The sequence below is a fragment of the Sarcophilus harrisii genome, chromosome 3, assembly GCF_902635505.1.
Source record: "Sarcophilus harrisii chromosome 3, mSarHar1.11, whole genome shotgun sequence".
Taxonomy (NCBI): domain Eukaryota; kingdom Metazoa; phylum Chordata; class Mammalia; order Dasyuromorphia; family Dasyuridae; genus Sarcophilus; species Sarcophilus harrisii.
Genome location: NC_045428.1, coordinates 303,361,209 through 303,387,160, shown reverse-complemented (window position 1 = coordinate 303,387,160; position 25,952 = coordinate 303,361,209). Strand labels below are relative to the sequence as shown.

At 33.8% G+C, this 25,952-nt stretch overlaps 1 protein-coding gene across 1 annotated transcript in view; it reads left to right on the top strand.

Annotated features, from left to right (window-relative positions):
• EAF2 (ELL associated factor 2) overlaps positions 1-25,952 on the top strand; it is a 58,676-nt gene that overhangs the window by 17,149 nt on the left and 15,575 nt on the right. The window contains exons 4-5 of the mRNA XM_031959725.1: positions 14,870-15,015; positions 21,605-21,865. Coding sequence (XP_031815585.1) covers positions 14,870-15,015; positions 21,605-21,865 — 407 coding nt within the window. The remainder of the gene's footprint in view (positions 1-14,869; positions 15,016-21,604; positions 21,866-25,952) is intronic.

Below are 25,952 nucleotides of genomic sequence, written 5' to 3'. Positions count from 1 at the left end.
ATAATTCTGGTATTTGCCCTAGGAGTAATTTCTTACTGACTTTAAGTTACAAACCACTTGTAAAACTAAAATGATGGATAAGTTTCAGTTTTGTAGTATCCTTGCATTGATGGTGATAGGGGGAATTGAATGGTTCAAATTATTTTTTTACCTTAGAAAGGCAAAGTGATAGGGTCCTCAATGTCCTCTGGATTAAATATAAGTTTCATTGAATTTTTTTAGTAGTTGATTTTTGATGTGTCTTAATCTTTCATTGAAGTACTTAAGTAGCAGACAGGGTGGGGAAGGAGAAGGAACATCTCATACTTTTTCTCCAGTTCTTTTCACCGGTTGTATGTCTGATTATGTTTCCGTGGTAGATCTTTATGGCTCTCTCTTTACTGTTTCTTTGATTCTTTCCAGACCCTCCCTGGAAGGTTGGGGTCCAACTGAGGATATGACACCTGAATTTTGTGCTTCCTTCAGTTAATCTCAATGGGTTTAACAGCTAGGCCTGTGTGATCAACCAGGTGGGTTGCTGTATTCCTTGAGATCAGTAAAATCCCAGAAAATCCCTTTATACTCATATAGTTCTGAATAGCCACCTAGAGTTTGATTTTTATTTTAGTCAGTTCTTCTCACCTCCCACCTTCACTGAAAATCGCTCCTTATCAACTGAAATGTATCAGAATGTCAACTAAAATTTAACTCATGGTCACACTATCCATTAACAATCAGTCAATACAAAAACATTTATCAAATATTATTTACTACTAGGGATACAAAGACAATGATAAAAGCAAAATAACCCTTGCCTTCAAGGGCCTTCAAGGAATTTGCCTACCATACAGAGCTATAACATGTACACATATGAGTAGATACAAGGCGTATTGATGGTAATTTGAAGATATGGGGGAAAGATTAGCCTCTGATCGTAGGCAGGGGAGGAAGGAAAGGCAGGAGATCAGGAAAGGTTTCATATAAGACAAAGCATTTGAGCTGAGTGTTGAAGGAAGCTGGACATTCTAAGGGACAAAAGTGAGGAGAGAGTATAGTTCAGGCATAGATACAGAGATAAGACATGAAATGTTACAGGTGAAGAATAGGAAATAAGCCAATTTGTTTAAAACATAAAATGTAAAGAGAAATAACAATATAAATCTGGAAATGTAGGCTGGAACTAGAAAATGAAGGTTCTGGAAATATTTTTTGCTCCTAGAGGCAATAGGAAGCCACTGCAACTTAATGAGTAGGGGAGCTAGTTACATAATCAGATTTGTGCTTTAGGTGATTAGAGCCTGAGCTAGAATCAGAGACATTTAATGGAGAAAGCATACTTGGGTGCCTACAGGTATCAAGAAATAGGGAAATCTGGAAGAAAGACTTGAATTTATACAGAGTGAGTATAAAGTGAAAAGAATTAAGGACTAAGTCTTGGCTGATATCCACAGTTAGTTGGAAGAGGTAGATTTTAGGGAGAGATTAATGAATTCTGTCTTGGTCATGTTTAAGCTTGGAGTGGCTACCAACCAGTTCAAAACATCGAACAAACAGTTGGTGGTATAGGAAGAGAACACAGGATAAGGGCTTGGACTGTATGTATCTTCATAGCGATAATAATTGAACCTATGAGAAATGTTGAGGTTGCTGAAAGAAGCTAGAAATAGAAGAAGAAAGGACCAGGTATTGTTAATGATTAAGCAAAGTATATTAAAAAGGACAGATAGGTCAGGGCAGAGAGACAGAGACAGAGAAAGACAGAGGTAAAGGTACACACACACATAGACACATAAGAGGAGGGACAGGAGAGTGAGAGGTGTGTCCAAAAATAAAGAGAGAGTATTTAGGTACAGATACCGTATTTAGTGGTCAAAAAAGGATGAAGAATGAGGACAGTGATTTAGCAGTCAAGAAATATTTGATAATTTTAGAGCAATTTCAGTTGACTGATGAGGCTGGTGCCAAATTGCAATCTGGATCATAGATTTAGATTTGAAAGAGACTTTTGTGATATTCAAGTCAAGCCTTCTCATTTTACATATAAGGCAACTGAGACCTAAGGAGATTAGCTGACTTGATGTATAAGACAGAATTTCAATTCATGTCTTCTTAATCCAAGTCAAGTGTTCTGACCACTATATAGTACTGTTTTTGATCCTAAACATAAATTTAGAGTTAGTAATTACATTAGAAGTCATCCTCATTTTGCATCTGAAAAATAGGGGCCCAGAGAACCGAATTGGACCTTTCCAATGTGCACCCTTAATAAGTAATAGGCAGAATTGAAATTCAATTTCTCTGACTCCAAATCTAATGATTTGCTCATACCTGTGGCAAACTGATTTCTTTCCCACTCCATTCAAATAACATTCTCAAAATTTAACCCCCCCCAAATCACTAAATCAGTTCAACAGTCCTCATTTTCTTTGAAGTCTGTGGCATTCAAGAATATTGAAACTGCCTTCTCATCTGTCTTCTGTCCACCTACACTTCCTTAGCTTCTCTCGTAGCTTAATGACTACTCTTTCACTGTCTCTTCCAATGGGTCTTTTTTTTTCATCTATTTTCACCTACTAACTGTATATACATGACTCAAGATTTAGCCTTTAACTCTTTTCATTTTATATTCATTCTCTGTAGTAGATTCAAGTCTTTATTATTCCATGAAGTATTTTCAGCTTACACAAATCTCTAGTATCTCTGAACTCATTCATGCTATCGTTATCCTTTATATGCCAATAAATTATATACTTTGTAAAGAAAAACAGCATGGTATAATGGATAGACTGCTGTATTAGGTGTTATGAAAACTCAAATCCTGCCTCAGAAATTTCTGTGACCCTGAGCAAGTTAATTGACTTTTTCCAAACTCAAGTTTTTTCATATCCAAAATAACCCCAAATAACCTTTCTCAACTGTTATAAAGAATTACTGAGATATAAGAAAGAAGGCAAAAAAGAAGGAAATAACCATTTATTAAATATCTTCTGTATGTCAGACACTATATTATATGTTATACACTGCTTTACAATTGTCATTTGACGAACTGAACCAGCTATACCCAGCGAAAGAACTCTGGAAGACTAAGAACCATTACATTGAATTCCCAATCCCTATATTTTTGTCCATCTGCATTTTTTGATTTCCTTCACAAGCTAATTGTACACTATTTCAGAGTCCGATTCTTTTTGTACAGCAATAGTTTGGACATGTATACTTATTTTGTATTTAATTTATACTTTAATATATTTAACATGTATTGGTCATCCTGCCATCTAGGGGGAGGGGATGGGGGGAAGGAAGGGAAAAATTGGAACAAAATGTTGCCAATTGTCAATGCTGTAAAAATATCCATGCATATAACTCGTAAATAAAAAGCTATTAATTTTTTTTTAATTGTCATTTGATTCTCACTGGAAAGTAGATGCCATTATTGACCACATTTTATAGTTAAGGAAACTGAAGCAGCCAGAAGTTAAATGACCAGCCCAGGGTCACACAAACATAGAGGCCAAAAATGAACGCAGATTTTCCTGAATTCCCAGGCTCAGCACTCTTAATATATTGCTATACTCAACTATTAAACTGAACAAAAAGAGTGCTGCTACAAAACATAGAACACTAAGTGCATGCTATTATTATTTTTTATGTTTATTTTATATTTGTTGTTATTTTTTGTCGTATTCTAGATCATGAGAATACTTGTAGCCATCAGTGAAGTAGTCACTAAAGAAAGAGAACTGAATATAAGAGAGTGAGATGAGGGTGATGATTAAAGGACAATCTGCCAGGGATGGGGAAAAAGTCAAATCAAAGGAACAGGTAGTGTATGTGCACGAATGTTTGTGGCAGCCCTTTTTGTAGTGGCTAGAAACTGGAAACTGAATGGATGTCCATCAGTTGGAGAATGGCTGAATAAATTGTGGTATATGAAAATTATGGAATATTACTGTTCTGTAAGAAATGACCAACAGGATGATTTCAGAAAGGCCTGGAGAGACTTACACGAACTGATGCTAAGTGAAATGAGCAGGACCAGGAGATCATTATATACTTCAACAACAATACTAGATGATGACCAGTCCTGATGGATCAGGCCATCCTCAGCAACGAGATCAACCAAATCATTTCTAATGGAGCAGTAATGAACTGAACTAGCTATACCCAGAAAAAGAACTCTGGGAGATGACTAAAAACCATTACATTGAATTCCCAGTCCCTATATTTATGCACACCTGCATCTTTGATTTCCTTCACAAGCTAATTGTACAATAATTCAGAGTCTGATTCTTTTTGTACAGCAAAATAATGTTTTGGTCATGTATACTTATTGTGTATCTAAGATATTTTAATATATTTAACATCTACTGGTCATCCTGTCATTTAGGGGAGGGGGTGGGGGGGGGTAAGAGGTGAAAAATTGGAACAAGAGGTTTGGCAATTGTTAATGCTGTAAAGTTACCCATGTATATATCCTGTAAATTAAAGGCTATTAAATTAATAAAAAAAAAAAAAAAAAAAAAGGAACAGGTAGAAAGATTGGCGTTGTGGAAGAGAAGGTATGTCTCTTCATCAGAGACCAGAATAAATAAGTGATGATGTTGGGATTGGGGTTGGGGGGAAGGGTGGAAAGGTGAGTGGAATGGAGAGAATAGAAAAAGAGGTAGATCATGGTAGATGGCCTCACTTTTCTGTAAGAAAACATCTTCAGTTGTAGGGGAAGAAAATGGGAAGGTTGAAAGGGAAAGGAAAGTAAGGGTTTGGAACAATTGCTCTGGGAAGAGATTGAATTAGTCATATTAGTAAGAATTGCCTTACTATAGTGAGGCTCTAGTTGAGAGTTGATGACATGAATTTATAGTGAGTCCAATCAGTTGGTGACTTTCACTGCTTTTTTCTTTTAATACTGATCAGCAGCATGTGAGTAGGACTCCAAATAGTGGAACAGTTGGAATAACACACAGAACTAAACTTTGGTAAAGTATGCATGAAGATAGGACAAGGGGGCAAGGAATTGGGGAGGACAGAGAAGTGTTTAACTGGTTGATATGGGGTTAAGATCAGGAAGGGAGAAAAGTGAAGCCAGTAGAAATGAGTCTTGGAGAATACTCAGAGACAGGAACATGATCATGGTGGAAATAAAAATGGGTTTAGGAGGTATGAAGCACATAGAAAGAGATGAGAATGATAGAAGATTATAGATAGAGGAATTTCAGAATTCTTGGGTAGAACACTTGTGGGTGATGGCAAGTTTAAGGGTGTAATTTCGTGTGATTGAAATAGAGTAAATGTATATGATCGTGGAAGTTGATACTATTTAATTTGGGATGCAAGAGTTTTTTATAAGGTATATTAGCACATAAATTAAAGACTCTTTCTGTAAGGGCTGAATTCATGGTAAAGAGGACTATGAACCCAGGTGCTGAAGGATTAAGAATGACTTGGATAAGGGGGGGGCGAGGGGGAGAGAAGACATTTCTGCAAAACTAAGGCTGATACTGGCAGTAAAATACAGTATTACACGTTTTGCATTCTCCACACCTGCTTTTTCCCCAAAAAGCAGAAAGGGGAGGTATATTTTTTAGCTCTAAGGTCAAGTTGGATGATTATGATTGCAGGGCATTCAGAGTCGATTGTTGTTTCTATTGTTGGCTCATAACCTATTATTCCTGTATCTTAAGCAATGTTACAGAAATCCAAATTGTATTCTTAAGACACAATCTTCTTAACTGTTATTTACTTCCCCAAACCATTTGTTTTCTTTTGATGCTTATATTTTAATTCAGCAGTAATTCATCATCACCATCTATGAAAGTAATGTCGTAAGTTTTTTTTTTAGGACTTCATGATCCCTAGGAATTCATTCTAGATTCATTCTGGGTTATTCTCTTTCCTTATATGAATCACCAGAAGTGGTAGCATAGTTAGACTTGACAGGTGCTTTGTCATGTTATTAATAGACATAAGTGATCTCTTCATTAGATTATGACCTCGTTGGACTTTTGCCTTTCTTTGTATCTATAGTGCTTAGGACAGTGTTTTGACACAAACACTTTGTGTAGGCCTCTTATTGACTAACTAACATGTGGAATTTGTTATGGATCCTCATCATTCCTTGGAGCAGAAACTGTCTTTTCAAAAGTTAGCAGATCCTGTTCTACCTCTTTTCCCCTCTTTGAGAAAAATCCTTATATGTATTTCACAGCTCCAATAGATTAGTCATCTTTCTTTTTTACTTTCCTTCTTAATTATTTTCCCTTTTAAGCATTTCTTCCATTCTTTCCATTTAAGCATTCCTTCATCCTACCTGGATGGTATTCCTTGAGCCATTTTGAATAGAAAAACCAACCAACATTTCAAGTTTAGTTGTACTAAATGTAGTTTAGTATATTTTTTAGATTTATTTGAAGAAGTTTATGGAACAGAACTCACTACATTGCTTTCTACTACTATGCAATCTTTCTTCCAACCTCTATTAATCTTTTCCTTCCCAAAATCTTGTGTTTTTTGTTAAAATTTCTGTTCTGCATCTCTCAATTTTGATTTTTGATATTTTTTTCTTTGGGGCTTCTTTTTGGATCATTGATTAGTTAGTTTTCTAATTTTTAACTCCAGGTCCAGAGACATGAAGTTGTCTCTAAGATTTCTTTTAGCTGGATATAAAACTTTAAATTATGTAAATGTGAATTGTTACAGTTCCAAATATCTTGGTATACATTTCTTTTAATATAATTTTAGTGGTGTCTATGATTTATTTTGACTCGCTCATTTGGAATATTGTATTTTGGTCTCCATTAGTGTCCTGTTTTCTATCTATTCTCTTATCTTAAGTTTAAATTCTCTAACAACTATATTTTATCCTTCTATTTCTAATTTTAGTATATGTGCTGCCAAAGCAAGTACTATCTTTCTGTTTCTAAAGATTGTTTTTTCCCTGGAAGAAAACAGAAGCAAAGTAGATATTTTGTATTTCTACTTTCTCTTTGTTGTTTCCACTCCAAGCAATAATCTTATCCCTTTTCTATCTTCCTTTTGGCCTTTATATGCAACCATCCGTGTGTGTGTGTGTGTGTGTGTGTGTATCACTTTTCTGTCCTTAGCATTTTTCCCAAGTCTCAATTAATTCTGGGTTTGAGTCTTCCTAACACTATTATTAGAGAACTCTACCATTCTTTTGTATCTAAACTCATTTACTTGCCCATTTATCTTTTGTGATTTTTAAGAATCATACTTCATCAATGAGTTCCTTCTAACCAGATTACTTTCTTTAAAAAAAAAAAAAAAAAAAAAATCTCATTCATCAAAAGCATGCAGAGCCAAGAGAACAGTTTACATAATGACCACAATATTGATACAGGATCCAATCATGATTTCAGAGGACTGACCTGTGAATATGCTTCTGGCAGAGAAGTGGTAGACTAGATACAAATAAGGTATATATTGTCAGCTGTGACCAAAATATTTCATTTTACTTAAGTGTATTTCTTTGTTATAAGGGAAGGTTTTGTGTGTGTGTGTGTGTGTGTGTGTGTGTGTGTGTGTGTAGGGGGTGTATTACTAGAAATAAAAACTGTGGTTTTTTTAAAAAAGCATTAATTAAAAAACTATCAAAATCTTATTTCCTCCATTTGGCGGGTATGTACATACATACATATATATATATTATATTCTGATTGCAATATCATTTCAGCAACTCCTTCCTTTTGCTCCTGAATGTTTTTTCCCACTCAAATTTGTAAATTTCCATACAAGTATATCTTCTTTTTTATTTTTTATTTATACCTTTTTATTTACAAGTTATATGCATGGGTAATTTTACAGCATTGACAATTGTCAAACCTTTTCTTCCACTTTTTCCCCTCCTTCCCTCCATTCCCTTCCCCCGATGGCAGGTTGACCAATACATGTTAAATATGTTAAAGTATAAATTAAATACAGTATAAGTATATATGTCTTAACAGTTATTTTGCTGTACAGAAAGAATCAGACTTTGAAATAGTGTACTATTAGCCTGTGAAGGAAATCAAAAATGCAGGTGGACAAAAATATAGGGATTGGGAATTCTATGTAATGGTTCATAGTCATCTCTCAGAGTTCTTTTGCTGGGTATAGCTAGTTCAGTTCATTACTGCTCTATTGGAACTGATTTGGTTCATCTCATTGTTGAAGAGGGCCACGTCCATCAGAATTGATCATTATACAATATTGTTGTTGAAGTATATAATGATCTCCTGGTCCTGCTCATTTCACTCAGCATCAGTTCATGTAAGTCTCTCCAGGGCTTTCTGAAATCATCCTGCTGGTTATTTCTTACCGAACAATAATATTCCATAATATTCATATACCACAATTTATTCAGCCATTCTCCAATTGATGGGCATCCACTCAGTTTCCAGTTTCTGGCCACTACAAAGAGGACTGCCACAAATGTTCTTGCACATACAGGTCTCTTTCCCTTCTTTAAGATTTCTTTGGGATATAAACCAGTAGAAACACTGCTGGATCAAAGGGTATGCACAGTTTGATAACTTTTTGAGCATAGTTCCAAATTGCTCTCTAGAATGGCTGGATGTATTCACAATTCCACCAACAATGTATCAGTGTCCCTGTTTTCCCACATCCCCTCCAGCATTGCGCATTATCTTTCCCTGTTATTCTAGCCAATCTGACAGGTGTGTAGTGGTATCTTAGTGTTGTCTTAATTTGAATTTCTCTGATTAATAATGACTTGGAGCATCTTTTCATATGACTAGAAATAGTTTCAATTTCTTCATCTGAGAATTGTCTGTTCATATCCTTTGACCATTTATCAATTGGAGAATGGCTTGATTTCTTATAAATTAGAGTCAATCCTCTCTTTATATTTTGGAAATGAGGTCTTTATCAGAATCTTTGACTGTAAAAATGTTTTCTCAGTTTATTGCTTCCCTTCTAATCTTGTTTGTGTTAGTTTTGTTTGTACAAAAACTTTTCAATTTAATATAATCAAAATTTTCTATTTTGTGATCAATAATAATCTCTAGTTCTTCTTTGGTCATAAATTCCTTCCTCTTAAAGAAGTCTGAGAGGTAAACTATCCTATGCTCTTCCAATTTATTTATAATCTCATTCTTTATGCCTAGATCATGAATCCATTTTGACCTTATCTTGGTGTACGGTGTTAAGTGTGGGTCAATGCCTAGTTTCTGCCATACTAATTTCCAATTTTCCCAACAATATATAGTGAGTTCTTATCCCCAAAACTGGGGTCTTTGGGTTTGTCAAAGACTAGATTATTAAAGTTATTTGTGATAACTACTTATTTTAAAATCAGCCAGAGTCAGGAATTCAGGTTAAGGGAAAATCTTCAGTCTTTATTCTCAGTAGAGGTGAAGAAGGATTGGAGGTGAAGGGGATTCAGAGGTGAAGGGGGGTTCACAATCACAATGTGTGCAGCTGAGTCAAGAAGCCAGCCAGACCAGAAGCCAGCCAGCCTTCTCTCCCCATCTCTCTTCCTCCCCTCTGCCTCCACCTACCAAAATCATCATTTCCTATACAACACATCAGTACTTGCACAAAGAGTGGGTGGGGGCCATTCTTTCTCCAAGCATATATGTTAATAGAGTATGGTCCAATTACTATTTAGCCTCATGTGCTTGGGACCTCAGTGCATCAACTCGAGCTTCAGCCCATTATAGTTATTGGCTGTTTTGTCCTTTGAACCTAACCTATTCCATTGATCTATTCCTTAGCCAATACCAAATGGTTTTGGTAACTGTTGCTTTATCATATAATTTTAGATCTGGTACAGCTAGGCCACCTTCATTTGATTTTTTTTTTCATTAATTCCCTTGAAATTCTTGACCTTTTGTTTTTCCATATGAACTTTGTTGTTATTTTTTTATGTATATCCTCTTGATAGAGGATGCCACCACTCCTCTATCTCTTTTACTTTTTACTTAATAACAAGGTAAATTCTCCCATTGTCATACTCCATTCTGTCATGAGTTACATCATCTTTCCAACCTATGAGATTATGTTAACTTCCTTACATTGATTTCTGGTTAACTTTCTTATGAATTCTGTTGTCTTAAAAAAAATGCTTTAGTTGTATTTTTAATGGGAGGGAAGCTCACCGTTCTTTCTTTTTACCTGCTTTATCCACTTTTCTGGAATCTTCCATCAATGAGGAATGGAAGGTCCATGCTGGTTCCACAGAGCTTCCCAACTTCTGTGACTTCGGTGGCCAGTAAATGACTTTTGCTGTGTCATTCTAGCATTTCTTTACCTGTGACAGTAGAGGTGAGAAAAATCAGACATATCTACTCTAGATCTTTTTATCATTAAAAATCCATGGCCTTTGTTCATAAGCACTGCCTTGGCATGGAGAAGGGAGCTCACCTGTCCCCACATTGAAGGAGGAGCGATGAAGGCTTGGTATAATCTGGCTTTGTTGAGTTATAGAACCATCACCGACCTCATTTGTCCTCCTGCTATCTAAAGATCATCATATCCAACCCTGGCTCTCATTGTTTCCTTCCCCACTTTGCCTGAGACTTAATTACATCTTTACCCCCTCAGGTGACTAAGACCTTGACTCTGAACCCCTCAATTGTCTCTTCTGTTCTATGTCCCAGGTACTGGGTGTTTCAAGTTAGGCCTAATGTTTTTTCTTGTGTGCATTAAGATGTGTCTTATAATAAAGACTTAGACATTTACAGCATTCCTGGCCTGTCTTTCTCTTTCTAAAGTCCTATGAGTCCAACGGCAACTTTGTTTTTTTTGTTTTTTTTTATTTAATAGCCTTTTATTTACAGGATATATGCATGGGTAACTTTACAGCATTAACAATTGCCAAACCTCTTGTTCCAATTTTTCACCTCTTACCCCCCCACCCCCTCCCCCAGATGGCAGGATGACCAGTAGATGTTAAATATATTAAAATATAAATTAGATACACAATAACTATACATGACCAAAACGTTATTTTGCTGTACAAAAAGAATCAGACTCTGAAATATTGTACAATTAGCTTGTGAAGGAAATCAAAAATGCAGGTGGGCATAAATATAGGGATTGGGAATTCAATGTAATGGGTTTTAGTCATCTCCCAGAGTTCTTTTTCTGGGCATAGCTGGTTCAATTCATTACTGCTCCATTGGAAATGATTTGGTTGATCTCGTTGCTGAGGATGGCCTGGTCGATCGGAACTGGTCATCATATAGTATTGTTGTTGAAGTATATAATGATCTCCTGGTCCTGCTCATTTCACTCAGCATCAGTTCGTGTAAGTCTCTCCAGGCCTTTCTGAAATCATCCTGTTGGTCATTTCTTACAGAACAGTAATATTCCATAATATTCATATACCACAATTTATCCAGCCATTCTCCAACTGATGGACATCCATTCAGTTTCCAGTTTTTAGACACTACAAAAAGGGCTGCCACAAACATTCGCCAACAGCAACTTTGAACTTTGAGTTCTTGTATTCTGTGCATTAGCAAAGAGACTTCTAATGCCACATATATAATTTCTGCCTCTCACCTAGTTGTTGATTCCTATAAATTATAAATCACTGGACTTTTGCTAATTTTCTTTTCTTTTCAATATTCTATGGCAGAAGTTCCTAAGTTGGGGTCTATGATACTTTGATAACTGTGTTTAAATATAATTCTTTTCTTTTTTGTAATCTTATATGTTTTATTATATAAATTTAAATACATATTTCTGAGGAAGGCTTTACCAGATTGGAAAAGTTTATTGCACACAAAATAAAGTTACAAATTCCTTCTCAGTGTATCTAGCTTAACAGTTGTATCTGGGCAGTTGGTTTTTGTTTGTTTTGGTTTTTTGTTTTTCTGTTTTCAGTTTAAAACCCTCTTCATTAGGCCAGTCTCTTATTGGCACAGACACTGGACATTCTTTTTTATCCTCATTAGATGGACTCCATCCTGAGCCTAGAATCTATTATTTCCATTCATTGTCTAAAAAGACAAGTCCTAGGGACATCTAGATGGCACAGTGCACTGGCCTTGAAGTCAGAAGGATCTGAGTTCAAATCTAGCCTCAGACACTTAACACTTACTAGCTGTGTGACCTTGGACAAGTCACTTAACCCCACTTACCTCAGGGCGAAAAAAAGTCCTGTACTGATATAATCTTCTCGATCAACTCTTCACTTCCCATATTTGTCTTCCTCTAATAAAGTCCTTATATTCAAACATTAGTAATAATGAAAATACTACTTTTGCTCCCCAGTTTCCTTCTCTCTTTTTTGTAATATTTACAGATACAGATTACAGATTAATTCATGTAGGATCAATCATTTCTTTGTAAACTCTAGAAATATAGTAGTTGTCATTTGGTTTGTCAAGTCTCAACAGACTTAACATTTCCCAAATAAGACACCATAGTGCCTAATTGGTCATGTCAGATTGACGTACAACCACTTTCATAGCTTCAGTAGGAAATTGCCAAACACCATACTATTATCTTCTATCTCTATCCAAAAATTAGCATATTTACTGCTGACACCTTTAGAGTTCTATTAAGACAGGAAACTATTTCCATTTAAAAAGCTCTACATTCATTTTTCTCTTCCTCCTCAGTTGTTACATTCTTCATATTGTACTAGAAAGAACAGTGGATTCTGAGTCAGAGAAACAAGGATTGAATCTCAAATCTGACTGTCACTTACCTTGGAATCTATGGCAATTCACTTAATGTTTCATTTCCTTATATATTTGTTGAGTTGTACTATATAATCTCTAAGATATATTAGAAACCCAGATTCTGTGATGCAATATACTTCTTGACTAATTTGGATTCAATTTGTTATTTATTCAGTAAGCATTTATTAAGTGTGTTTCAATCAATAAGCATTTATTAAATGCCTACTATTACTATGTGCCAGTATACTTTGGAGCCATGAAAGCATCTGCTGAGCTACCTAACTGCTCAAGGTGATAAAAGGGTATATTAGAATATTAGTAATAGAAGTTTAAAAGAATGAATATGGGGGCAGCTAGGTGGTGCAGTGGATAGAGCACCAATTCTGAAGTCAGGAGGACCTGAGTTCAAGTGTGGCCTCAGATACTTAATACTTCCTAGCTATATGACCCTGGGCAAGTCTCTTAACCCCATAGTCTCAGAAAAAAAAAGAACTTCTTGTGTGCAAGAATACAATGAAAGACATGGTTGGGCTACTCGATTTAGGAAATTGGGGAAGGGGAAGTAGTCAAGGTTAACTCTCATCAGCCCTTAAAAATCTTCAACAGATTTTTTAAACTATTTCTTAACTGTATTTTGTTCCTTCAAAATAGGAAAGATATGGGTTCATATTCACTTAAAGATCTGGATGGAAGAACAACATAACAGCTGAATATTTTTTTCAATAAGTCAATAAGAATTTATTATATGATTACTTATGTGTCAGGCATTGTACAAGATGCCACAGATGCAAAGATAAATTAAAACAAATTCTTGCATCCAAGAGTTTTCATTCTATCAGGAGAAATATTATAAAAGTTGTAACCAGAACAGTCTCCAAACTTAATATTAGCAGGTCAGGCCCCTAAAACATGGCTGACTACTTCTCTTTCCTCAGGTTCTAGGGGCACTGCTCTGAGGTTTTTAGAAAGAAAGCTCTCAGCTAAAGATCCCATTATAATGTGTTTACTCAAGTATTCTTAGGTATAAGGAACTTTCTACTAGGCTTCTTTTAGTCTTGAAATTGCCTTTCCTCACTGTATGTAGTTTGCCCTTAGTTCCTTGTAATGGGCTGAGGTTTGAGTTGATGCACTGAGGTCCCAAGTACGTGAGGCTAAATAGTAATTGGGCTATACTTTATTAATATACATGATTGGATAAAGAATGGTCCCTGCCCACTCTCTGTGCAAGTCCTGATGTGTTGTATAGAAAATGACGATTTTGGTGGGTGGAGGCAGAGAGAGACAGGAAGAGACGCTGGGAGAGATTGGGCTGGGTTCGAGACTCCGAGCTGCTGGTTGTGTGGCTGCTGGTCTAGCTAGCTTCTTGACTCAGCTGCACACATTGCTATCGTCGATTCTCTTCCACCTCCGATCCTTCTTCACTGAGAATAAAGACTGATGATTTTCCCCTAACCTGAATTCCTGACTCCTGCTGATTTAAAAATACACGGTCTTCACAGTTCCTCATGCAGTCACTGCCATCAACCACCACTGTACCAAGGATCCTGCTAGGATACTGATTAAAATTTCAAATCCTTTGACCCTCTGAAGTTTACAAGATCATTTTCCAGTAAGCAAGATTCTGGTAATTAGATGTTAAAGTGGATAGGATGCTGGGTCTGGAGTCAGGATACAGGGAAAAGAAGGGGAAGAGACTGTTGATATGGCACTTATGTTCTAAGTAATATGCTAAGCACTTTGCAAATATCTTATTCGACAGGAAGAACTGAGTTTGATTTTGATTTCAGACACTAGTTGTATGACTATGGGCAAATAATTTAATTTCTGCCTTATTCAGTTTCCTTAACCATCAAATGGGGACTATAATAATACTTAATTCATAGGTTGTTGTGGACATCAAATGAGGTAATATTTATAAAAGTGCTTAGCACAGTGCCTTGCATGTAATAGGTACTTAATAAATGTTTGGTCCTTTAGGGGTAGGTTCTCCTCTCCACCCTCAGTCAAGTATTTCACTTTCTTCCCTAGACTTCTAGATACTCAAATATCAAAGAGACTTGATTTTAATAGGAATTTTGACAGAGCATTCTTCACCTTTTATTTTTATAATTTTAATTATTTAAAACTTTTAACATTTGCTATATCTAAAAACTAGTGTTTAATTATAGTAACACTATAAGAATCATAATACATTGGAATTATTAATGTCTTCTTTTTGGGGAACTTTAATATACTTGCAGAGCTGAAGGAAGCAGTAAAATTCAGTCTCGACTCGAACAGCAACAACAACAAATGAGAAATGCAGTTAAAACATCAAACAATATGAAACATTCTCCTCCAAAAGAAAAAATGTCTCCAGAATCTCCTATGGATGATATTGAAAGAGGTAAAAGGGAATCACAGAATGTCTAATTGTGTGTTTGTGAATATTTCAAGTAAAAATGTTAGTTTTGTCTTTAAGATAGTAGGATTTTTGTTTATTCTTTTTAATTTAATTAAATTCAACTCCGTATAGGGAGTAGATAGAATATCATGATAGAATCATGTTAGGCATAAATTTTAATAGATATTATATTAATAATATATAATATAATATAAATTATATATATTTAATGTGCAACTATGTTGCCCCACAGTTTTCTTAGTCCACAAATTGTCGTGTGTATGAGAGATAATATGGTGATGGTGTACAAGTTGAAAAAATATGCAGTTTCTTTTTTTTCAAGAAGTAATGCTGAATACACCTCCCTTGTTTGAAAAACAACTTTCCTATCTGGCTTTTGGATCCACTTCAAGGCTGAAGATAAGCTGTCACTTGGTAGGAGGGCAATAATAGATAAATGCAATGTAGTGCCAGTCAAGAATAGATCAGAGCAGTGCAGATTTTTTGAATGTTGCCCTCATCTCAACCATAAAACATAGTATGTTTTATTTCTCTCTCTTTGGGACATTAACAGCCCTATTGAACAGAAGCAGGAGAACATTTCTTTCAGTTTTCTCCAGCTTATGCTTTTGGTTTTACTTGCCAGTAACCCCAGAGCATTTAGCAACTGCTTCTTGCTTAGTCTCAGATATGATAATGGTCTATCTGCCTCTCTTCTCTCTTTACTCTTTCTCTTTTGGCATGAGAGATCAAATTTCTGATTAGTCTCAAACCTCTCTTGTTTCCAGTCCATGCAGAGTTGAGAAGACAAACAGAACTCAGAGCTTTTAATTCCAAGGGATCCTGAATTTGAGATTTATCAAGAGCAAGGGCAACAAAAACAGCTATATACTAACTAGTTTCTTTGCTTAAAATCTCCCTGCCCCAAACATTATCGAGACAATGTCAGGAAAACCAGGTTAGAGGGAGCTAAGAGAAATTTTCTTTGCCTCTTATCCTAAGTTTGCCATGATAATTGAACCTTCCTGTTACAAGGAGGGTGAGGTGGAAAATTGGCTTAAAAAAACCTAACTGTATCCTTAACTATTTCCACTGCCTTTCCTTCTTTCATTGCTTCTCACCTAGGTTTTTCAGCTTGTCCTGTAACTTGAAGTCTGGGCTGGAAAAAGTCCTTGATGAAACAGTAGATCAAACCATTCCATTGGAAGATAAGCAAATGCTTCTTAAATTCATAAAAGGTGCTCTCTTTTTCACATATGGGATAGCATGATTGCATATACAAAGCAAGCTATATACAGGATTAATAGAAAATAATTAAGGATAGGCACTGGAATTAAGATTATTTAAAAAGTAGTCAGTGCTCATTATGCATTCAAGACTATGTACTTCAGCTAAAATGTAAGAAATAGACCCTTTGAATTTTTTAGTGTAGTAGGGAAAATAAGATATATAGCTAGAAAAATTAGCAAATGGTACAAGAGGTACTGGAACGAATGAAATTGAAAGTAGGAACTTAAAAGTGTGTGTGTGTGTGTGTGTGTGTGTGAAACTAAAAACTGAGGAATGTATGTACAATGAGTACATAATTAAGTTGCACTGAAATCAAAGCACTAGCTATGAAGTACTAATCTAAAGAACTACAACACAAGATGATTCTGGTTTTTGAAACATGATTTTTGGGAAAGATTTCTGCTACAAACTACCATTAGATAGTAATCTCTATGGAAATGGAAATTTCTTATCAAAACATTCTATGTCCCTCAATGTATAGCACAGTGTTCTGCATATAGTAATTGCCTCATATTATCCTCATAATAAATATTATTATAAAAAATAGTATTGTATAGCAAAATTTTTCAGATTATAATGAGTTACCCTTAGTGATTGCTTTGTTTCAGGGGTAATTACAAATTACTTAACAAATAATTCAGCTAAGCATATATATGCTTTTGACTTTAATTCTCAATTCTATAAGGAAAGAACTTCATTGTGTAATGTTTGTATTTTGTTTTCCTTTGACAAATAGTTAAGATTTGAAATTCATTTTTAAAAGAATGATTTTACTTGTATAAACAAAATTTTTTTGCACATTCTGATCTTTTTTTTCTTTTCTTTATCTTCATTAATTATGACATCAAATTTTTAACTAGAATAAAATATACATTTTTGGTACAAAAAGTTTGCAAGCTTGTTTTGTTACAAAAGCTGTAGTTATTGTGCCACTTTTGAACTTTAAAACATTTGTCTTTTAAATTGGATTAATTTTTAAGTAGGGTAACAACAATCTGTAAATAGTATTAAAAGGCACATTCAGTTTTTCTCCTGACATCTGATATGGTCTTCCCTTTTGACAGTCACAGGATATGGTTTGCCATTTCATCTATCATAGCATCTGTTGTTTATCATATGATTTGAAATAGAACTATGTATTCTTTAGGACACTATATAGTTGTCCTAAATTTCAATAAATTCACTCTTAAATGTCAGAGATATATTATCATATAGCCCAAAATGATTAAATTCATGAAAATTCAGAACTCTAGGAAGACCCTATATATCAATATACACATATATAATGTATATATGTCTACATGCACATTTATAACTATGTATATACATATGTGTATTACGTTTGTGTGTATCTATAAAAACTATGCATCTATGTACAAGTGTATACATATTATATATTTATTACACATTTATATTAATAAATCAATATACAGTTGCTTTTTGGGAATGCTATCAGTAGTATTCAGTAGTATTAATACTTTGGATATAATTTGGAATAAATGATTGGGTATTTACAATTCTTTGATTTCCTCTAACTGAACTGATATTTCATCACCACCAAGTCTTCCCTACTTTAAAAATACTATAAATATTCTATATAACCGAGAACTTTTGAGTTTTTTCCTGACATGATTGTCCACATTTTTTATTTTCCCAATTAATGACATATTTTTTTTTAAATGCCACAGGAATTTCTCAATATATTCCCCTATCCATAAGCATTTCAGTCAATCATATGCAATTTTTAATACCTCAGACAAGAGCTTTGCTAAGACTAGTATCTGTTTACTTCTTCCAAGATAGCTCAGAGACATGAATTCTGTTGCTTTTCTTCAGCATAGGAATATAAGAATCTTCTTTGATTCCATTTTCCTCTTCAATCTGGAGTGACGAACATATTACTTGAATCATATTCAGTTTACCCATAGAGGGTAGGTGAAATCAGTGGAAGAAGTTCTTTTTTCCCACCTTTTGATTCTCTGACCATTTGACAGAAATTAATGGGAAAGTATTTTACCAAAATTTGTTAGTGATAATTGTATATACATATATGGAACCTAACACCAATATGTGAAAAACAGTCTTTTGGGATGTCCTGAGTTATGAATTGCAACATTGGTTTCTTCAAAATTGATCACAGCCATATGATTTCCTTGGTATATCGTCCAAAGAATTTGGAAGCTTTATAAAGGTTTGAGTATTGGAATTTAGGAGGAAAATCAAGTTCAACCTTATTAAAACAAGTTATCTATATTTAAAATTTTTCTTTATATTCTAAATCTCTCATTATTTTCCTCTGTTACTTCTTGTAAAATATTTGCATTATTATCTTTTTTAAGCCTCTAACCTATTAGATTTCTGATGGTTTTGTAAGTTTTGAGAAAAAGTTAGTTGGGAGAAAGTATTAAAACCTAACATGATATCCATTTTTCCTCTTTCTCTCTCCTTTATAACTAAGTACCTCTGAAGGGAGCTTTTGTTTTTTAATCTATGATATGTTGGCACACCCTCCTTTGGGTTCCTAGCTATAGGCCATTTAGAGCTGCCTCTGACAGTCAGTCTTTTATCCATTTCTCAGGTTGTGAGACCTGAATGAATCCATTTCCTTTCTGGAAAGTTTCCAGCTAAAACCAAAACACTTTCTGACTTAAATATTTTCCCTAACCTATAAACTGGATTTTGCCTCAGAGATAAAGGATGTTTTCCTCTCATCTTTTTTTTTTTAAATAAGTTTTTGTTGATGTCTTTTATTTTTTATATCACCAAAGTTTCCTTTCTTCCTCCTAGACAGCCATTCCTCATAATAGGAATTTTTAAAGATGAAAGAAAGAAAAAGAAGAGGGGGGAAAAATCAATAACTGATCAATATATAAATAAAGTCCAAAAACATGTATAAGTGTGTCACAGTTATGGCTGTCCCATGTCTGCGAGAAGTGTTGTTTAATATCCATTCTTTTAAGTCATATTTCTGCTTTATATTTTTCTAATATGCCCAATTGGTTGTGTGTATATGTGTGTAATTCTCTTTTTATTTACATTGCTGTCATTATATCTTATTTTCTTTGCTCTATTCACTTTTCATTCTCTTTAATTCATTCTGTTTAATCACAAATGTCACTTTTGAGTTCCTATTTTCAAGCTCATTCATTCAGTTTTCCATCTAAAATGGTAGTAAAGGAGAAAAAGTCAGGTATTTGGATCACCTCCTTGTCATGATTCTTTGGTTCCTGCTTCCCTTTTCTATGACTTGCTTTAATAGATTCTTTGTATTTTTTTAAGAGAAACAGTGAGATTTTATCTTTTAGAACACATTTATAGTTCAAGAATAATAATTAAGAGTCCCTTACTATTTTCTTTCTTGGATAGATTTATTTAAGGCTGCTAGGAGATTTCTCTAAGGTTAATTCAATGTCTCTTTTTACAAAAAAAAGTAAACGATAGAAGTTTCTTTTTGAATTATGGTTGACTTGTATCTTTTCTATACAAAGTCTCCAACCCAATGCAGGAATCCTCTTTCTGGTGTCCTTTCCATGTAGTCATCTAACTTCTATACTCTAATTTATATCACAACCTCCTGTTAATTTCGTTTAATATCTATGATCCATGTATGGATAGATAAACATCTAAAGCCAAAAAAAATTTTCCCAAATTTTCTTCCATGTTAATATTTATCTGAAAAATTAAGAATCATAGAGTATCATTCCTACCATCATTCTTATTTTAATTTCATTAGGATATATTTCTCTCTTTACTGATTCTACTTTAGTTTAATGCCTTCCTAAATACACATTCACAGGGAGCCTATGGATGTATTTATCAAGAGAACTAAGTAATTCTTTAGTTTGTTTTCCCTGGGAACATAATACCAAAAAAGTTGTCTGACTTGAATGTCAGGTTAGTTTTAGGTTTTTTTTTGCCATCAAGAATTTTCTATTAACTCTTATTATCTCTCTGAAACTTTGATTGAATTATTTTCTGCTTCATTCATATTATGGTTCTGTCATTGCCAAAGCACTATTTATCTGGCTTAAAGAGGGAATATTTCACTGATAGAAAATTTTTTTGTGATTTTAGCATATTTTAGAGAGATATTTAAGAGATATTCTTGAGGCAGAATGGCCTGCAAAGAGTCTTCAATTTAGAGTTGTTCTCCTTCTGTCATAATTTAGCTTTCTAACCTTCTATAAGGTACATCACTCTGGAATTCAGTTCCTGGTAGGTGAATCTTCTAGACAGAATGATGTCCAAGATCTCTTCCTGCACTATTTTATGGGTTTTTGGTCTCTGGTAGGGCTTATAATACAGTATTCTAAGTCCTTTTTAAAAAGCAAAAGGATTGTTCTCAAGCATTAATTTAGAATTAAGTATATGTACTCTTAACATTTAAAGAATACTTAAACATTTAAGGAAACTAAACAAAGGCAACTAAATGCCTATCTATTGGGAGTGGCTAAACATTGTAGTATATGATTGTGATGGAAAACTATTGTGTTGTAAAAAATGCAAAGGGGATGGTTTCAGAACAAACCTAGGAAGACTTATATGAACCAGCCCAAAGTGAATTGAGCAGAAGAACAAGAAGAATATTGTACACTGAAAGAACAATATTGTAATGATAATTAGCTATTCTGATCAATACAATAATCCATGACAATTCTAAAAGACTTATGATGAAAAATACTATCCATTTCCAGTGATAGAACTGATAAATTCAGAGTATAGATTGAAACATTTTTTAAACTTTATTTTCTTGTATTGTGCTTTTTGTTATTGTTGCAATATGGTTACTGTGGGACTATATTTTGCATGGCTTCACATATATAATAGGCATCATGTGCTTGCCTTCTCCACACATGGTGGAGGAGTATGGGACAGAAAAGAATGTGGAACTCAAAATTTTTTAAATGAACACTAAAAATAAATAAGCATGATTTTAAAAAAATTAAGCTGTCTTACTTTACTAAAAATAATATATTGATTCTCTGTTTTTTAAGTATATCCTTAAATCTATTTTTCAGATCATTTAGTATATTTTATATAAGATGTTAACATTTTAATGTAAGGACACATTTATGCTCTGTAGAATGTAGATTTCTGTATTGTTCTGTATTGATGGCCTATGTTAGTTTATAATTCTGATTATCCTAATCAATATTAAAAAGTTCTTTTGTTTACATAATATCTTATATCCTATTAATGTATGATTTTACCCATTTTCATCAAAAATTTCATAGCCATCATCTTTACATTTTCATTAGCTTTCAATTTAAATTTGTTCATTTGTTTCTTATTTTATTTTCAGAACTGAAGGCAGAAGCTAGTATAATGGACCAGATGACTAGTTCTGATAGCTCTTCAGAATCCCAAAGTTCTTCATCTTCAAGTAGTGAAGATAGTTCTAGTGATTCAGAAGACGAAGGATGCAAACTCTCAAATTCTAGTTCAGTAAAACATGTACCAGGCCATCAGACCTCATCTGCTGAATCTCAACAATGGATTTCTGATATGGAGACCATGCATAACAGATCTCAGGATGGCACTGGACTTCTGATGAATACATTAAGTAAGTTCATCGAACAAAAGAGTAAGGGGAAAATCTCAAAGGATATTTTTGATAAAAAATGAAAACAGCTTTGGTGAAAAGCCCATGCTACATAGATCTGCTTGCATGTTTTTTGGGGGAAGAGCAAAATGTTACTATTTTGTATATCTGTTAAGTAGCTGTGTTTCTAGATACTAATTCATATTGAATATGCAAACAACTATGAGTAGGTAAAACTGGTGAAATCCAGATAAATTGATAGAAGCACAAGTAAGAGGAAGAGGAGAGTTCTCTAGTAACTGAGGATTAGATTGAACTTGCTAGAAGTTCAGCAAAGCCAAGGTTCAAGTTTTTACAGTAAATGTCTAGCTTTTAATCATTTAACAAGCATTTTTAAGGACCTTTTCTGTGCCAAGAACTGATAGAAGAAGAGTTTGAATGATACCTTGAAGGAGGAGAGATGGAAAAGTCATGTTTTTGATTACCAACCCTTGTCTCTTATGGAGGGAAAGGTCTGGTGCCCATAAACCATTTTTCATTTCCCTCTCAGAACTGGCTTTTCACATAGATGAAAAAGATTGAGTGCTTTGGTTTAGGCTTGTTTGCTCTCCTATTAAAATTCCCAATTAACACCTGAAATCTCACCAATTAGTTATTTGTGTTAACAAGAAAACATCCCTTGGATAGTTAAGGAGATGGAAGGGAGGATATTCAAATGGATATCTGATGTCAGGAAACCTCCCAAATCAGAGAGATTTTCTCCAGTGATACTGAGACCTATTCATGTTTGTTCATCTTCTGTGATTCTTGTCCAAAGTTCAACACAGAGTCCACTGAAAGTGCTGTATGTCTTCCTCATTTTATCCTGATGTGGAAAATGTATCAGTGGAGAACTAGTTGTCTTATCTGATATTCCTTTGCTTTATCACTTAGCTAACTGATCTATTATTCTTTTCATATAATTCCTTGTTTATGTTCTTTACTCTGTATTTCTTCAGGGTTCCTCCTTAGTTGTGTGTTAGAACCTGATTATACCTTCCATATGGCCTTTCATTGCTCACTGTATGATTTCGTTATTTAGAGGCATGCTATTTTCTGTTTCTTATCTCACCACACTATTCCATGCATTCTGCCCTATTACCCTCCCCGAGTCATCCCATCTGACAAATATTTTCCTTCCTTCCTTCCCTCACTCCCTCCCCTCTCTCTCTTTCTTTCTGCTGAGGCAATTAGGATTAAGTGATTTGCTCAGGGTCATACAGCCAGGAAGTGTTAAATGGCTGAGGCTAGATTTGGACTCAGGTCCTTGTGACTTCAGGGCTGGTGCTCTATCCAATGCACCACCTAGCTGCCCCATTTTTTTTTTCTTTTAGGAAAGAAAAAACAAAACTGATCAGTACATTGAAAAAGCTTGAAAACGTATAACACCTTTTTGGAAGGTTGGGGAGTGGAGTCTCATATCTCTTCATTTCAGTCCCACTTGATCTTTATAATTTTGTTACTTTTTTTTTTTTGGTGTCTTGTTCTTTTTATTTACATTATTGTAGTTGTTCTTGTCTCTGCTTATCTCACTCTGCATCAGTTCACATATACCAATGCTTCTGTGTATTCATCATATGTACTGTTTCTTACAGCTGAGTAGGGTTATTTTTTTCAGTCTTTGAAAATAAATTGTGAAGTATGGGTACAAAATGTTTTCTAAAATTTTGATAAAATACTTATCATGTTGGCTTATGTGACAAAAAGGAAAAAAGACAAATGTTGGAGAGGATGTGGGAAAATAGATATATCAATGAATTTTTGATGGAGTAGTAAACTGGTACATTTTAGAGAACAATTTGGAATTGGACCCAAAATGCTATAAAACTGTGTAACATACTCTTTGACTTGGCAATATCACCATTAGGGCCTATATTCCAAAGAGATCAAAAAAAAAAAAAAAAAAAAAGATTTATCACAGCTTATTTGGAAATTGAGGAGATGCCCATCACATGGGGAATGGCTGAACAAGTTTTGATATATAATTGTGATGGGATACTATTGTGCTATAATAAATGAAGTATGGGATAGTTTCAGAAAAAACTGGGAAAACTGATATGAACTGATACAAAGTAGAATAAACAGAACCCAAAGAACATTATATGCAATAATAGCAATATTGTAATAATAAATTATAAAAGATTTAAGCTTCTCTGATCAAGAAAACGATCCACAAATTTAAAGAATTGATGATGAAAAATAATAGTCACTTCCAGAGAGAAAAATGATGAACTCATGGTGCAGATTGAAGATTTTTTTTTTAACTTTATTGTTCTTGCTTTTTTTTTTTTTTTTTTTTTTTTGAGAGATGTACCATGGCTACTAAGGAAAATTCATTTAGCATTTTTTCACATGTATAATGAGTATCATATTGCTTGCCTCAATGGCAAGGAAAAGGGCTGGAAGAAGGGAAAGAATTTTGAACTCAAAATTATAAAATGTCAAAAAAATTAATCTTGATAGAATTTTCCTGTCAGGTCCAAAATTCCTCCTCCACCCCCACTTTTGTTCATTTAGAGTTAAATCTATTTAACTTTCTGTGATTAGATTATTTGCTTCCTTTGGTTCTTCTAATAGTTTGAGTATACTTTTTGGAAGTATACTCCATTTCTTTCCATTTCTCTTCTCCATTTCTTTGTGTTCTCAGGTTTGTTTATTTATTTTTAGCATATAATTCTGCATAACATTGCTCTGATTATTCTTTTTATTTCTTTTGGTTTAGCTATGATTTCACTTTGCTCATTTGCTATTTTATTGCTTCAATTTTCTGCTTTTCAGGTGAGCCAAAAATTTAACAGTTTTATTAGTTTTTTCCCCCAGCTTTTAGTTTTATTTATTATTTCTTTTTTTTTTTTTTTTTGGTTTCCAATTTATCTATTTCCACTCTAATTTTTAACATATTCTTTTTTGTGCTTTTTGAAACTTTTAAAAGTTTCATTTTTCATTTTTAAATTAAATTATAATAAATAATTTAATTTATTTAGTTCATTAATCTTTTATTTTTCTATTTTGTTGATGCATGAATTTTTCCAAGAACTATTTTAGTTGCATTTCAGAAATTTTGTTATTTTGTTTCATCAATATCTTTTTCTTTTACACAGTTGTTAATTGTTTCAAATCATATCAATCAATTTCTTTACCCATTAATTATTTAAAATTTCACTGTCTCTGTTTGGGTATGTATCTTGTTTGTGGTCCCTGAATCAATTTCTATTCTTACTACATTGTGGTTTGTAAAGGATGTATTGAATATATCTGCCTTCTTACATTTGTTTGCATATCTTTGTTCCTTAGAATCTGGTCGGTTTTTGTAAAAGTTCCATGTAGTGCAGAGAAATATGTATACATTTTTGCTGTCCCAGTTAGGAAATGTAAGTCTTTAACTCTAGTGTCTTCAGAAATTTGTTCAATTCCATATTTTCTCTTTTGTTTATCTTTCTGTTAGACTTATCCCAAATAGATAAAGGGATATTGTAGTCTTCTGTTAAAATTGTGTTACTGTTTATGTTTTCTTGTGCTTAAATAATGTTTCTTTTTCAAATTTTATTACTAAGCATTTGTTGCAAATAAGTTTATTACTGAATATTCACTTGTTGTCTATGGTCCCTTTCAGCCTAATATAATTTCTTTGTTTATCTACTTTTATTTTTGGAATACTTGTTTTCACTTTGCCTGATAGCATGATGATAATGATTGCTTTTTTTTTTATTTACTTGATGCATAATAATTTTTTCTTCACTCTCTCAGTTTTATTTTGTGATTGTTGTTGATATTTAAATGTTTCAGATTTTGAATTTTTTTCTTATCTGATCTGTTATTCTTTTTTATTTCCTTATATTATTCAGTTCATTCACATCTGAAGTTAGAAGAGTTTTGTATTTTCCTCCATCTGTCTCTAAAATTGGGGAGGGGAAGAATTGTTATGATTTTTTTCTTTCTTCTGATGTAAGCCTAATATTATGTTCCTTCAATTGTTTTACTTGAATCTTTTCTTTTTAAAGGTAGCCCTAAAGATATCCATTTTAGGCTTTGTTCTCCAAGTATTTTCTGCCCACCATCTTGTAAGGCT